We start from the raw sequence: 17,150 nt of genomic DNA on the forward strand, positions 1-17,150 counted from the left end.
GGGCTCATCATAAAGCTGTCCAAGTCATTAAAACATCACTTATTTACCAAGTCAGATGTGATGATCAGTGTGCGAAATAGCCGCTGACCCGTTAGCCCGTGGCTAGTAAAAATACAGTCGGGCCAGTAAATCAGCACAGTCACTGGCCCGACTGGCTAGTGAATTTCGTATAGGGTCATTATTAAAAAAATATATCCCTCCCGCGGGCTTGTTAGGTTAATATTATACATTTTTAAATCATATAGGATTATGGATAGGTAACTATTTCGAACACTGAGCACTGAGGATGCATCATGAAAGAACAGTAAATGCAAATAAACAATATATATGACAGTTGTAAGAATATGACCGCACACAGCGTGACAGTGATGGAGCATATAGCAACGTTCAAAACCACTCGATCGCACTTGCAATGTGATTAATAATATGCGATTCGATTCCATTCCGATTCAATAGATCCTGATACGACTACAGTACGCGACTCTGCACAGGCAATTCTGCAAAACGTTTTTGTTCTTTCGTCATTCTTAATTCGTAAATGTAAGCATAATACCAGTTTTCGAACGAACCGACTCCAAATTCGACCAATCAGGAGTATAGTACGCCGGATTTTCCCGCCAGATCAGTGTGTTTACTGTCAGTGTTATGTCTCATACACCTGGCAGAAGACACAGATAATCACCGTTAAAGTTGATGAGTGTACATTTCCGGCTTGTGTGAGGTATATCAAGGTAGGAGTCAATGCACAGACCCAAAATCGGCAACTTTTCGTCTGCCGAATCACGCGATCTCAATTTTTCTTTTGAGGAGCTTTGCAGCAGAAGCCATCACCTCCATTCATTGAATCAAGGGGACACCTGTTCCATTCAAACGCTATCGTTGGTGGCGATAAGTTCAGTCGAACTCATTTAAATGTAGTTTTGCTGATATCAAAAAAATGTGTAAACGTCCTGAGCTGGAGCGTATCATTTTTTCTGTACAATTTTCATTTCTTTTATCAAAAGGATTCGTTACAACTTACATATACCATGCCTCAGGGCCTTAAATTGCATTGCTGAAAATAATACAGCCGTCCTGGGTCGTACATGAGAAGGATCCTTTTTCATATGTATGTGGATATTAGTTTAGTGTACGCATGTAGGACCCAGGACGTATCATTTTCAGCAACACGTACACACCTAGTCCAGCATATAAATAGACGACTTCGCAAGGTGTGCTCGACAACTCGATGTAGGTCTTGGCTGGAATACGAGTTTATTCATATGAACTAGTACATACCATGTGTTTTTTGTCCAAAAGACTGATAGGGGCACTTTTATGAACACTGTACTCGTAGATATAGCCGTGTAAAAAAAGTCATCGAACTTTTTCTAATAGTAATATTAAAACGGGACAGAGAGAATTAATTTTAAATCAGCAATAATATGGTTCATTGAGCGATTTATCTCGACATGAAAAAAGATAACGCCCCCATATTCTTTCTTCCGCAGATTAGCACTGGTAACACTAGCACAAGGTGGTTCAACCCTTTATGCTGTACTTAATTTGGGGGGTTACGCAATTTTTGTGAGTGGTCTAGTAATTGTTGTCAGGTTTTGTTAACTATTCTTGCCTATATCAATTCATAAATAATATTTGGGATGGGAGAACGGGAGAAACCTGTACCTAAGTGTTTGCTACTTGAATCAAAAATAGGTAACAAAATCCCTTAACCTAGTACGTAGCATCATTCTTTTTTACTGCTGTTAATCCCTCCCATTCTCCCATTTTCAGATACATGCATGTATGGTATGTATTATCTGGTCCAAAAGCAGAGTTGTGTTATCCTCACTGAAATCATGGCAGACAGAACATCATTTTTTTTCAAAATAGGAGATAGAAATCATTTTCACCACATTCAAGTTCTAAGTAATTACAGTTCCCTTGAAATCAAATTTCCATTTGTGAACTGAACTGACAGGCACTGCTGACATAACTGGGTTAGATTTGGGGTTTTTTTACCAGTCAGGTAAGAAACGGCCTGTTCATTGTGACTGTGTCTGTCATCATCTGTAAAACCCTCCAAAATAGACAATAATTACAATTTTCAGTCATGAATAAATGAACTTTCATTTGACAGCAAAGTAAAATAACATAACTGAACATTATACACATGAACAAATCAAACTTAAGATTTGAATGGTCTACATTTGAAGCGAAAACATATACATAAAATACATCATAATATCAGTTCATAGCATGTCAAGTATTTATCAAGTGATTCAAAAATGATACCATTACCATGATTACTTGTACTAGCAGACGATGTTTGATTTCCCATGGTCTTCAGGAAATGGCACAAGTCCATTATTAAACATCGGAATGTTTTTACTTGTGCGCATGCGCATTAAGTTGACTGGCTCTCTGTCACAATTGTGCAAGTTTTACAATGCATTAGTGGCATGTTGATGAGCCTTGTGTGGGAAATAAAAATACCGGTATCCGTAACTTGTGATTGAGCACAAGTGGAGATCTATCCTTTGAAAATGATGTCTGTCTGATTGATAAACTTTATGGAAACTACAACAATTTCTTTGTCATGAAAGCGCAATGTTTCAATACAGATTCTTGTACTGTGGTCACTCCTGCTTTGCAACAGTACAAGAATCTGTATCAAAACATTGCAGTCTGTATCATACCATCACAATCTGTATCAAAACGTCGTGCTTCTGCAATAAAGAAGTTGTTATCCATAAAGTCTACCAATTCTGTACTTCCCAACTTGTAAACGAAGAAGTTGTCTAACTGTGAACACAAAGGTCTCGCTAGAAAATACCAGGTCGCAAGTAGTTTGTACTGAATAGCAAATTCGCTCTCTCAAATTATTAATTTTGAACCATATAATCTGCAGCTTGTAAAGAACACCTTTTGTTACAGCTATCAAAATGGCATCTCAAGTGCAAAGACGTCTGGACATGAACTTCCCTGTTCGCAAGAACACAAGACTACGCTCCAAGTCGGCTGCCATTCAGAATGAAAACAAACAGGATTCTTCTGATCTTGTTCTGTCCCCAAGAAAAAGATCTGGCAGAGGTAAATAAAATTGAGATTGAGATGTTTCTAATCATCTGACTTTCGAAGCTCTCTTAGCACTTAGTCATAAGTTAATGTTGAAGAATTGACTTAAGACTATCTTAGTGCTAAGAGAGCTTCAAACATATAGGCCCAGGACTTCAACAAACCTGTGATGATGGTAATGACTGATATTTACCTAGTCACTAGAGCTGTGACAATATATCGTAGTTTCAATAATCATGATACTTTATCAGATTATATATATATTGATACTTTTTTCGTATCAAGATAGGTATCATTGACCTTAGAAATTTTGCTAGGAATTGACGGTTATGTCAAAATTTACACTTTTACTTGACATCAAAATATACATTTTAAATGTAAATAACTAAAGATAGCATATTGTGGTGTGCGTCAAATCATATTGTTCAAAGATACCGCAATATGTATCATGATTCATATTGTGAATTTTCTGTATCGTCGCACCTCTACTAGTCACTTCTTTAAACTTTTATTAACATGACTGAACACAGAAAAACAGTGTCTTCTTTTGGAACTGTGGCTGTGGTAACAGTACAGATGATCAAGTGAAAATGTTTTATAACATGAATATTTTTGTTGTCTCCTTAGCTGTGCCAGAGGAGAAAGTACCAATGTCATGCTCACCAACAAAGAAGAAAAAAGAATTGGTCCGAGTGACAAGGTCCCGGAGGCGAGAGACTCCTGTTAAGTCGTCTCTCATGTCCAAGTTTGGCAAGGATACACAGGAGGACCGCAGTGGTAAGTTTCTTCAATGTCATAGAAATGTAGTAAATATCATGTTTTTATAAATATATAGTAATGAACAGGACCTGGTTGCATCAAACTTTAATAAAGCTTTAATCGTTAATTATACTTCCCCTCTCTCTCTCTCTTCCCCCCCTCCCCCCCCCCCCTTTTTTTTTTTGTCCCATTTTGTCTTTATTTGTTTGGACATTCTGTTCCTTACCCTCAGGCTATTGATCTCGGTCATTATTTTGTCCCATATCTGCTTCTTCTTGTCATTAGGAATGGCATTAGACAATTTGCTGTTTAACATGTTGGTATGATCTTCAGCTAGGTCCGGTAGAAGTTGTATTTCACAACTTTCAAAATTTTTATGATTTCTGATGACAACCATCATGCAGTCAATAGATTAGTTTTTACCCACAATGCATCATGGATAATAATTAGGGGATTCCCTTAAGTTAATGATGGTTTAATGATGGAACCTTCATTAGAGGTATATTTAGCTAATGGGTGTTTAAATAAGGGTTTATACAACCGTATTTAAACACTTCATTAACTAACTAATCAAACATTAATGATTTAACGAATGATTAGTGTTTGATTGATGGTTACATAATTACGCGTTGATACAACCGGGTCCAGAAATGTTTATCCAGGGACCCTGTGTGTCATATCAAGAAATTAAAGCCATAGGGGTTACTATTGATGGAGAAACAGCTCTTGTGGTAGCAATAGTCTATTGCAACATGCTATTGCGAAAGTCTTTCTCTTTGAAAGTTGAATTGTCTCATTTGAAGTCATTTAAAAAATAAATGTAAAGTTTATATGAAATAAAAACTAGTTGAAGTAGTTTCAGTCTCTTTTAATAACTGATAAAAAACTTGAACCCCAGATCAGTAAACATTTAAATGAAGCTGCGAGTCTCAGTAGCACACCAACATCCTGTACATGTATTTTGTGTTGCACATTTATTAACAGTCGGTTACTAAGCTATCAGTATGTACACACACTACGGATGCAATGAAGATTTTTCGTTTCTACCATTGATAGATTGCTCTTGGAGACTTAACAGTTGCAATCCATTGATACTGCAATGCATTGTTGCAGCCTAAATAAAGATGTCATGTAACAGTAATTGTGTAAGTTTAAACATTTAAATGATAGATTTCTATCTAGTAAATCAACCCCAAATATTGTAAACAATGATACTGACAGCCTGAGGAAAGCGCTGTTAGGGCCTACATATTGTGTTCTAGTGACCATGAATAACGAATTCAATTCGTATAGCGATAGTTTGTTTCACTGGAAAGGGAGATTGAATCATAACAGGACTAACCATTTCACATACAGGATCTCTTACTTGAGAAATAATTTTTATTTATATGTTTGCTGAACAGGTGATAACATGGTCACCAGCATATAAATTTGGAATTTTTGTGTGTGATTGTCAGTTACATGCATTTAACTTTGGTTCATTCTCAACATGTTAACAGTAGGTGGTTTGTTTGGCACTAAGCAGTTTTGCAGCTATATTGCAGTTGTCTGTTAATATTGGAGTCTGGACCAGACAGTAAGTAAAAGCTCACGATGATTCTTTCTATGTTTGTGTTTCAGATGATGTATGTGTGTCGGTCAAACCAATACTGGGGTCACCAACAAAGAGACAGGATTTAACTTCTCCAACCAAAGATCAGTCCATCCCTAGTGTTAAACCATCATTTCAGTCACCAAGCAAGGGAGACAAATGTGTAAAAACGTCTCTTTTCTCGCCTCTGAAACCAGCAGACCTTGAGAAATTGTGTCTCACTTCACCCAAATTCTACAGAAAACCAGACAGTGAAAATGTGGAACCTGCTCTTCATTCACCTGCAAAACATGTACGGTTTGCCAAATCACCATTTTCCTCACCGGTTAAAGACTTCAGTGGTAGACTGCCCCTCTCACCATCAAAACTTTTTAATCAGAATGATGCCTCACCTGTCAAAATAAAGAAGTCACCAATCAGGCCGACTGACTCTCCAAGTAAGCGGCAATTGTTTGCCCCAAGTGACTCTTCACTTTCCTCACCCACAAAATTGCTTCGCAGGGAGGGATTAGTATCGCCTGTTAAAGCTAGAAGATTTGGCCTTCTGGAATCACCCTCCAAGTATCAGACAAGGAGGGAAAACTCCCCAGTGAAACAGCTCAGATCTCCAGTAAAACAGCGGACGCCAGTGAAAAAGTCATCAGCCCTATTGAAGCTACAGAAAGTTGACAGTAAGTTGTTCCTTTGACAGGAATATTTTTACATACATTCCTTGGTTGGTACCAGGTAGTGTACTAACTTTCTTTTCCTCAAAGCATTGCGTACTGACAGGACTTGTCCTTATAGTGCATCTAAATATGCATCAATAGCTGCCAGCTGTCCCAAATTTGGGCAAAATTGTTACAGTTTGCAATTTAAGTATGAAATTATGATTCTTCCTTTATCCATTGATTGGTATGATATGCCTAAATTTTTATCTGCAATGAACACACCTTGAGAAGTCTGATTTGTGTATCCTTCCAGTCAAGACGCTTGTCTCATGATCACACCTTTCTGTAATCAGAATGAAAGCGATGACATTTTGAAACAAGTTCATGAATCGTGTGGCTCAAGAGAGAATTCACATTGTCAAGCTTTTGTGTTCAAATTTTATTTTGGGAAAATGGCAGCTGTGGGCATGACAATTTTCAAGAACTGTAACAATAATGTTTTCATGATTTTAAGAGTCAGTACCTTCAGCTGGCTGGCATCAAGCTCCATACCATGAATCCTGACCTGTCCTATGAATCAATATGTGGCCATCTATTTTATCAGTGTAAATGCAGGTTTTCGTTGCTCTGTATACTTTGGATCTTTTAAGTTTCCATGGTAACCACTGCACCAACAATAAACCAAATAGAAAGTGTGTCTGATACATATTACAGATGAGGATTTAGTTCTTGAATAAAAACTGTGTGATTTAATATCACTGCCCAAACATAGATTGTATTTATTATGAAAAGAATGTGTGGCCTGAGGAATTCACATGTGGTCTGATATACATTCCTAATAATCAAGTGAGTATTTTGAATGAAATGAGCATAATTTATCCGTCAGACATCTGTACTATTCATAGGCCCCGCATACCATCTAGCTAAACAGTCACTGCACACAGCGAAGCCAGATCGACTTGACTGTCGGGATCGAGAGGTGGGGGTCATATCAGAGTTCCTGGAGCGCCACCTACAGGCCATGTCTGCAGGAAGCCTCTACATCTCGGGTGCTCCAGGAACCGGCAAGACTGCATCGCTGCTACACATCATTGATGACTTAAAGGTGGGGTACCATCTGCTTGTAGGGGTCAAAATTCATGACTTTCAGTTGATTTTAACCAAAACATCAAAGGGGATTTATGAATTATAGTGATGGCTAAAAATGTTTGTTTATATTACTTTCTAAGTTTCTTAATGAAAGCTGTTCTGTTTAGTGTGCTAGGTGTCCATTATTTAGAAGTAGCTTGATGAATGAGATGTAATGGAACCAGAGCTTATATCTGAATAGTTGTGGGACATACCTTCACTCTCACACAGAGGTGTACTAAAGGAAATAAATTCCTCTGTTCTGCTGTTAATATCTACTGATGTTATTGATATCTCAAAAAATGGAAATCTTCTCTTTAAAAATGTTTGAGAACATGCTTGCACCACAATTAACTTCTTGTACTTTCTGCAGAGACAGCATGCCTGCAAGATAGCCTACCTCAACTGCATGATGCTGAAAGACTCCACTGCTGTGTTCCGGAAGCTTCACGAAGAGCTAACAGGACGCAAGATGCCGGGAAACAGAGACACTATGAAGTACATGGAGAAATGTGTCACCTCCGCCAAACAAAGCATGTATGTTAAACAAGTTTTAAAAAAGCATCAGCCCCCTAGTACATATGCAATGAAAACAGTGTTCGAAATATGGACTCGCCTGTAGGCCTGAGGCTGGTAGATGTTGCATTGGGCCTGTTGTTTCAAATTTGTATGAATCCCTATGACCTGCAGTAAATTGATGTTTCATTTTTGTGACAAAAGTCAGCAGTTTTTTAACAAGACCTTGCAGAGTTTTATTATTAATTGTTTTCAAACATTGTTGTCTTGCCATGACGTTTTCTTTTTGTCAGGTAAAATGTTTCTTTATAATATTGGCTTTACTCAGGAACCTTTTCATTTTTTCAGAATCATGGTTTTAGATGAAATTGATCAACTTGACAGCAAAAACCAAGAAGTCCTCTACACAATATTTGAGTGGCCGTCACTTACCCAGTCGAAACTCATTCTAGTCGGTGAGTAGTTGAAGGCTCTTTGTGGACTCAGTGTCAGTTAGATGTTGTATGTTTGCAAGATTACCTACAAGATTGTCAAATCTAACTACACTTGTAAGTATTGTCATGCATTTTCAAGGTTTTTAAGTCTTTTTCCTGGAAACTTTTACAGCCTATTATTGTGTCTGTGTTTCAGGAATCGCCAATGCACTCGATCTGACTGATCGGATTCTGCCACGCCTTCAAGCCCGTCCCAAATGTCGCCCCCAGTTGCTCAACTTTGCTCCTTACAGCAAAGAACAGATTGCCAGTATTATAAAGGGCAGGCTGCAAAAGGTTGGTTCATCTTAGTTTTCCTAACTGTTATCAAAGGCATGTTGTCACATAACTCAGCTTTCAGATGAAGCTGTTAGATCAGCTGATGTTGAAGGACAACCTTATGATTAAGGTATCTGCTCATCATGTTGGCTTTGAATATTTCACTCATGCTATGTATATTCTTTTGAAATGTTGAGAATTCCAAATACCTTTTCATTATGCAGAAAAAATATGTGTGTCTTGTGTGTCAACTATCGTGTTGTGTGAGTCAAATGCTTTTTGGGTACTTGACAGTGGTCCAAATATATTGTAGATGGAGGAGGATGGTCTGGCTGTGATTGAGCCGAGCGCCATTCAGTTCTGTGCACGGAAAGTGTCTGCAGTAGCAGGAGACATGAGGAAGGCCCTGGACGTGTGTCGGAGGGCAGTGGAGATGGTGGAGCATGAGATTCGTAGTCAGCCTCTGCTCACAGCAGGTCAGTTCACTATCCAGGTCACAGATTAAGTGAAGTGCAAGTCTAATATGCCATTCAGTTCATTAGTCTACATATCAGTGCTAAAAGCTATTATGTTGCCAACAGACGAATTCCAAGAGTAAAATGGGTCCTGAGATGACATAGTTGTCATGAGATCCTCATGTCCTCATACTCGTGAAGACCTAGGGTAGAATAGGCCTTCACCAACCCATGCTGGCCACAAAAGACGACTGCTTGTTGTAAAAGGCGACTAACAGGATCATGTGGTCAGACTCGCTGACTTGATTCTCGTGTCATGGGTCCTCAATTGCACGGATCGATGCTGATTCTGTTGATCACTGGATTGTCTGATCCAGACTCAGTTATTTACAGACACCCACCATATTATTGTGTGCAGCATAAAACTAGAACTCACACATGTTAAATGTTTGTTAGGTGATCATGATATCCCAAGTTTGTCAGTTTGTCTGTTGGTTATCAATCAAACTGTTCACAATTTCCTCAATAAATATGTTTTTCATTGACCATCTTACCATTTCAGGTAGCAAAAGTCCAAGAAAGTTTCAGCCACCTGTCCCCAAGAAGATTACAGTGATGCATATATCACGCATAATGTCTGACGTGTATGGGTCGAGTGTGAAGACTGCCAGCCATGAGGAAACTGTACCTCTACAACAAAAGCTGGTTGTATGCACACTACTAGTAATGCTGAGGGAGGGAAAGTTCAAGGAAGTTGCGATGGGGAAGGTTAGTGTTTGAAATAGGAAACCAAATCCACAGTCCATTATTGAAGAACTTGTGGTGAGCGATTATTGATAATACCAGGAATATATACATTAAAAATGTAATCACCAATTTTAAGGATTTAGCCCTTTTTTTTCTAATGAATGATGGGTTACGATAATATGTAACTGTATGTTAAGACCAGCGATACCACATCTAAATTCGTTTTCACTTTTAATACAATGCGCATAGCTTTATGCTTTTGAAGGCATGTTTGTGCGTGAATATTCATCAAATTTAATGGTTAGTTTACTTCATTCATGTGTGTTATAATACAGTTGTAAAAACTCAGATTAATCAAAAATGTTCTTCACCATTGATAATTATTGATTAATTATATGTCATTGATTTTCGATGATTGAAACATCACTACACGTAGATACATCATCACTTCATTGTGTAAATGTTTTCATCTCAATGACAGCTATACTACCAGCTTCAAACCAGAAACAAGGATTTAGTCATGAAACAGTTGTGCTCAAGTGCGGGAATTACTTGGAGGAATCATCTTTGTATTTCAGTATTCACATTGATAACAATGCAAAGCAGACATATTTACTTCCTCAGAATAATCGTGTCTGATCTTGAGCATGGAATATTTATTGAAGAGACTTTCTGTAACTTATTATATTTGTGTTTGCACTTTCTCAGTAAATTACCATTTTACTGCTTTTCTCAGATTGGGGTCATCAGAATCTAGAGGCTGTACTTTACTGAGAAAGTGTAATAAAACGTGTTACATTTCTGAATGGAATTGTGTACTTGTTATGGATTCCCTGTCAAATGCTTAACCTACCATAGGGTACACTCTAAAATGACATCTTGAGTGGCATTTTTAGAAGTCGGATGGTTAGATAATAACAAATTTTATGAATCAACAACTAAATTGTTCAGGTGATATGATGTTTTGATGTCTTTAAGCGTTATATCGTTGCTTGACAATGCTTTGTCACATCACTTGAATAAAGTAGTTCTTCGTACATTAAGTTTGTTCTCGTCCAGGCAAAAATGTTTAATTTTGCTTGTTCATGGACTGAAATTATTGCGGGTCCTGGACATTTAAAACAACAAAATGTGAACCTTTTGTTTTTAACAACTGGTTAGTCCTCTTTACATTTTTACTGTTGTTTATAGACATGACCATGACATATGTACATATGTTGCAGCTGCATGAGACGTATTGCAAGGTGTGCACCAAACGTCATGTGGCCAAAGTTGACCAATCAGAATTCTTCAGCCTTTGCTTGTTGCTGGAATCAAGGGGAATTTTGGGAGTGAAGAAAGCCAAGGAATCAAGGCTTGCCAAGGTAGGAAAGTGTGAATTTTGTTTACAATGTTAAAGACATGAGCAGGTTTCAAGTACATCTGCACTTGTAAGTTACTGTTCTTCAATGAAATCAGTTATGCATGTCTGCAGGCACAACCTTGACTGTTCACAGGTTATTGTACATATCTCTGGATTGTTGCTCCTGCCCTGCCCAAATTGGGGAATGATATATTTGTTCTCAAGGCTATATGTCTGCAATATAGGTGTATACTTAAAACGCATTCTCTAACTCTTTTTTTTTTATGTGACATTGTTTTGAAATATCATAAACAGGTGTTCAGTCCTTTGGAATGCAGAACTCTAGTTATAAGTGGTTTGAATCCCACATGCTGGGTTCGTCTGCACCATGCCCATCAAGATACTGGTCAGAATTGATCTTTAGTAGCCCAAGCTTGTCGCAGGAGGCGACTCAGGATTGGGTGGTCAGGCTCATCGTGTCCCAAATGTGAGATTGATGCTCATAAGCCTAAACCTACTGGCTTACCAACGTAAAGTCTGAAGTCTGGAACACATCACTTAGGGCATTCCATCCAGGATTATCTGGCAGAGATATTACAGTATACTGTTCAGTGTAGGCCATACTAAACCACATCCATTCTCCTGTATCTAACATTGAACATTTCCCGTTTCAGGTGACACTCAAGCTGGATGAAAAGGAACTTGAGCACACACTGCAGGATCGTGTCCTCATGTCCTCTATCTTGCAGGACGGGATTCCCAAATAAGGGCTTGTCCTCACCACAGGACCTACCCTGTTGATCTCACTGTGTGTTTCCATTTATAAGGCATTGTTGAACCTGGTTCTAATTGTATAGTTGACATTTCTTGTTAAAGGGCACAAGTTGTATGTAAGATGTGTGAAAGTGCTGTCGAATCATTTGTTGATGTGTGTTTTGTCCAATCTTAGTTACAAATTGTTTGGGCCTGGAATCAGGATGGAAAAAAATATTTTCTATTCTGTCCAATTTGCTCAATGAACTAGAACCAAGCTGAAACACTATGGATGTGTTCAATTTTACAGTACCATGAGTGTATAACCATGCTTTTCTGTATTGCTGTATTTTTCTTTATTGATAGGGGAGGTAGTGTAGCCTAGTGGTTAAAGCATTCGCTTGTCATGATGAAGACTTGGGTTCAATTCCCCATAAGGATGCAGTGTGTGAAGCCCATTTCTGGTGAACCTCTTCATGATGTAGCTGGAATATTGCTAAAATCAGTGTGAAACTAAACTTGTTATTAAGTGACCACAGTTGTTGGGGAAATGGAATTATTTTTACTACCAATAAAAAAAATGTTTCTATATATTTTTACAAGCCATTACTTATCATTGTGCTTGGGTCTTCATATATTTATTCCCCTGTACTTGTAATGAAAATGTGAGGTGGTCATAATGAAAATCTACTGGATTGCCCTTCTTGGTTAATTAAGAAACATGTGGCATGTAAGCTGAAACCAGATCTTTTACTCAATTCATTGGTTTCACATTAATTTAGGACTCGTGCGCATGCATAGAGTATGTAAAAATATCTGCTGGCCAATTTCCGCTTTGGTCGTACATTTACGGATAAAGTAAACACTCTAAAGAAAATGATAAATCAAAACAAATACATAGCTTTATGTCGATTGCAACTTATTTTTATACTTGTATGCACCAAAGACCGGGAGTAGTGAAATAAATAGCTTAATTAAACATCCCACCACCACCGTTCTTCCCCCACATCTCCCTCTCACAACTAACAAAACACACATTTTCTGATGCAGCTGCAACCAAAATAAGACATCAATAACTGTAAAGCATATGCAAATCGATATATTTAGTGAGCTATGAACAGTTGTCATTAGTAAATAATTATTATTTGATTATTTTGTTTTGAGTGTATTTACACTATCGGTAAACATACAACCAAAGCGGAAGTTAGCCAGTAGATATTTTTACACACTCTGCGCATGCGCACAGCGTGTCTGAAATTAATGTGAAACCATCGAATGTGATCATTTGGAAACACCTTCTGTCAAAATGGACACATGAAGATCCAGGTTAGAATTGATCTTCAGTAACACATGCTTGTTCTAAGAGGCGACTAATGGGATGGGATGGTCAGGCTCGCTATCATATCCCAGTTGCACACTAGAATGCTCATGCTGTTGATCACAGGATTGTCTCATCCAGACTTGATTATTTACAGACAACCACCATGTTAGTTGAAATATTGCTGAGTGCGACATTAAACAACTATCAATAAATCAGTCCTGTCAAAGTAAAGGAGATACTGTTATTGAGCCAACTGGATGTCATGTTTTAAATCCATGAAAACAAACTTCATCGCCAATGTTTTACAGAATTGTTTTGGAAACCAGAATCAGATATTTGTATGGACAAGTACATGTTTTCTCTTGGTATTACAATATACATCAAAGTAAGTGTGACTAATTTCAGATTGTACTAGCTGTACCGGTGTAAACATATGGATTTAGCTTTAAATATAGCCTTTGTATCGTGTTTTCTCAAGTTATGAGTCGGCAATTTCAGTTAGACTGGGGCTACTTCTGCTGGGGTTATTGTGATATATAGAAAATTGTGATGGATCAGCTGTATGGTCAAACCTTCAGAATAAATTAATTTAATTTTATTGCATATTTAAAAATATTTAGCTCATATTTTAACCCCCTGACTTTTAAGATAAAATTTTATATGATAATATTTTGTTCTATTTATATTTGTATCACTTCAAGGCACATTCTGTGTGGGCTTGTGAAACAATTATTTGTGTGAATAATAAAAACGTGTTTACGCAAGATGTTTTTGAAAGGCATTTAGGAGCTAACGAACATGAATACATGACAACTTCTTTTTATAAAAAGAAGTCCATAAAGCATGTCATGAATTTAAGCTAGATGTGGGGAACATCTATGGTATCATGTGATGAATATTCGTTTGGAATTTGAAGTAGCCTGTGATTTGTTGATCAGAGACTTGAAGACATTTCTGTAACTTTCTTTTCAGATAAAATGATTTTTGTCATTTGGTCAGTTGCTTTAGCTAAAACATTAGTGTAGTGAAAAACATGAAAAAGACAAAAAAAGATTTGTGTATTTGATTTTAACAAGGAATAAACATGTGGGGGTCTATGATTTTATGTCTATTAGTCCTTAATGGGAATTGTTAAAATATGGGGTAAATTAATACCTGTAATGTTTTAACTTTTCTCAAAGTGCAACTATTTTTACAGTTTTTGGAATTATTTTTGTATGATTTGTTTTAAAATTCAAATAGTTTCATGCTACTTAAAATCTAGTGCTATATTCGAAACACCAAAGTATGAAGTCTTGACTATTATTCATGAAATATTGAGATCAAACCAAGTTTCAAATTTAATGTTGAGACAAACAACACGTGAACAATGGCACTATTGTGTATGCTAGAAAAATGATGGATGTTTGTGAATTGAGATACTGAATGTCATGTATACTGTTTTTGTGAAATACATTTGCATGTTGGCGGCAAACTGTATAGTTTCATTTATGAATAAAGGTGAACATTACCCATCGTGCTTTTTTTATGTTGCATAGATACTTTAATTTGTTAAATATCTAAGATTGTATGACCTCTTTAATAAATCAGTTATGATTTGTTTCTTGCATTCAACTATTTTCATTTATATGATTGCAGTCAGTAAATAATTAACTCTGGGTCAGACAATCCAGTGAGTGATGTCATAAACATCAGTACAGGCAATCTGAAAACCATCAGCTGAATATCTTCACATGACCACACCCAGGTAATAGTAAGAATAATAATAAATGAATTTACATTGGACTTTTTCCATGTACATGAAGCGTGCTCAAAAGTGCTAACCATGAAATCGCAATCTGCCATGATCTATGTGTCCGCAGCTGCCTGTGACTGAGACAGTCGCATGACTTATCCGGCCGGGTACCCGTTTTCTTCTGGTGAACAGAGACAATTTTGTAAACACTCGTTATCGGTGGTGACTTCATCTGTCAGAATTGCATGGATTCAAAGGATACCGTAACAGATTAACAATACTGATATAAAATTAGTGGTGCTCTTTTACGTTGATTTGGTTGTTTAACCATGCAATCAGTAAAATTCCAGCTTTATGGCAGTGGTCTTTAAATAATTGAGTCATGTCCAGACAGTCCGTTATTCATCATTAGAATCATCTTCTCAATTTGGATTTGATGATACTAGCCAACAAAGGCAAGGAGTCTGACCACTTGATCCTGTTATTTGCCTTGCACCACAAGCATGGATTTGTCTCTTACTTTGAGATAGGTTTGTTGGTTGGGTTATTGTTTAACATCCTATTAGCAATATTGGAGTTTGGACCAGACAATCCAGTGATAAACAGCATGAGCATTTGGGATACTGTGACATGTGTTATCCAATTTAAAGAGCCTGACCACCTGATCCCACCTCATACAACAAGCATACAAGCATGGGTTGCTGAAGGCCAATACCTCACTGGTCACAACCTAATGTGCAACATACAATTAAGAATGAAAGTGTGAGATACCACAGGCCAAGCAAATACATGCATGTTTCCCACAGAGATCTGATCACAGCCATCAACATGGAGATCGTGTATTCAGACAGAAAACACATCACAAACATCTTCAAAATGGACATTGTGTACAAGACAGATCATCAGGGCTTATTTATCAATGTGTACTCAAATGGCCTCAGGATATACTATGTGTTATTGTTGATAAGTGCAACCAGGTATGTTTGATCATAGACCAGTACATTACTACCATCTTATGTCTATACCATAATGTATTTCGTGCATGTGAACGATGTGCCCCAGTTTACTTCTACAGAATCAAGTCAGAATAGGGATATTCTTTTGTCCATCTATCCACAACCACATTTTTATCATGTGTCAGTATAAAGACATGAACAGCAAAGTAACATTCAGCTTTTTCGAGTTTTGAAGTCAGTGTAGGGTTATTATTGATATTTTTCATTGGGCATAGCACCCACAATACATGGACAAGCTCCATCAACACAAGAATAACACCCATTGTAGACTCGTTATTTGATATATTAGGCATAACACCCACACTATATGGGCAAATTCCGTCACAGACTCGTGAAGAGCTACCATCATATTTAAAAGGGCAACAGTACCCACAAGTATTGTCTGAGTTGCGCGGTAAAGTTAGACTACTGGTTTCAAATTTCTTACTGTGAAATATTTGCTGAGATGTTTAATGCATACTTTTTTACGCTAATTATTTATCATTGTTTGGTACTGAGCCTCACTACAAAGCCAGACTTTAGATTAGAATATGCTTCTCTAAAATATTTATTGAATCTGTCCGAAGTAGCCAATACCTGAATGTGAAATGTGCATGACAACGATCATTTCATTTGATTATTTTTCTGACGTCAGATTGACAAGGTGATCACACTCATGCATTGCATAAATATATTTGCTGCACGGGATGACAGCAACATCAAGAATTGTTTTTCAATAATTATGTACTGGTTCCCGCTATTGGTATTTACACAGCTTCATTCCTGTCAATCTGGACTATTTAAGTTTGGGGTCCAAGCTTTATGGAACGGAAGGAAGTTGTTATAGTATAATTCAAGACAGTCATCGCCCAAATATTTCTAAAAACCCGAAACTGAAATCTGGAACCTGTTGTCAAAACGCCACATTCACCCCAGGTAAATAGTTTGTATTCAGTTAAATTCAGTGGTTTAATGTTTTCAAGGCCAGATGACCCATAATATTGTACATTCACATTTACATGTAAATACACGCATACGTATCAAAGGAATTTTCCTCGTATTCGAAATACGGTATATAAGTATTTTATTAAAATGAAATTGTAATTATTAGAATTCATAAATTATTTTAAAACAATTAATATATCTGCTGTGTTTGAACATAGTGTTCGGGTTCACACAGAAATCAGCGTTTTTCACGCAAAAAAATAATAATAGCACGCAAAATATTTTTTGCGTGTATGTTTTGGACGCATAGATTCGTATGTGCTTAAATTTAAAAGTACTTTAAACCTGCAACATACACATGACATTTTTAACTGATTCCGGATCATAATGAGAATTTCACGCGC

The 17,150-nt window shown here is 37.1% G+C and overlaps 1 protein-coding gene across 1 annotated transcript; it reads left to right on the forward strand.

The window, feature by feature from the left end:
- Positions 1-576: 576 nt before the first annotated feature.
- Positions 577-14,587, forward strand: LOC137297798 (cell division control protein 6 homolog). Its single transcript, XM_067829746.1, has 12 exons — positions 577-731; positions 2,917-3,072; positions 3,685-3,834; positions 5,437-6,078; positions 6,963-7,162; positions 7,559-7,722; positions 8,050-8,156; positions 8,332-8,471; positions 8,767-8,929; positions 9,471-9,676; positions 10,879-11,019; positions 11,672-14,587. The coding sequence occupies exons 2-12, from the start codon at positions 2,925-2,927 to the stop codon at positions 11,762-11,764; spliced, it is 2,154 nt and encodes a 717-aa protein (XP_067685847.1). The 5' UTR covers positions 577-731; positions 2,917-2,924; the 3' UTR covers positions 11,765-14,587.
- The last annotated feature ends 2,563 nt before the right edge of the window (positions 14,588-17,150 follow it).

The sequence above is a fragment of the Haliotis asinina genome, chromosome 10 (genome assembly GCF_037392515.1).
Source record: "Haliotis asinina isolate JCU_RB_2024 chromosome 10, JCU_Hal_asi_v2, whole genome shotgun sequence".
Classification (NCBI taxonomy): domain Eukaryota; kingdom Metazoa; phylum Mollusca; class Gastropoda; order Lepetellida; family Haliotidae; genus Haliotis; species Haliotis asinina.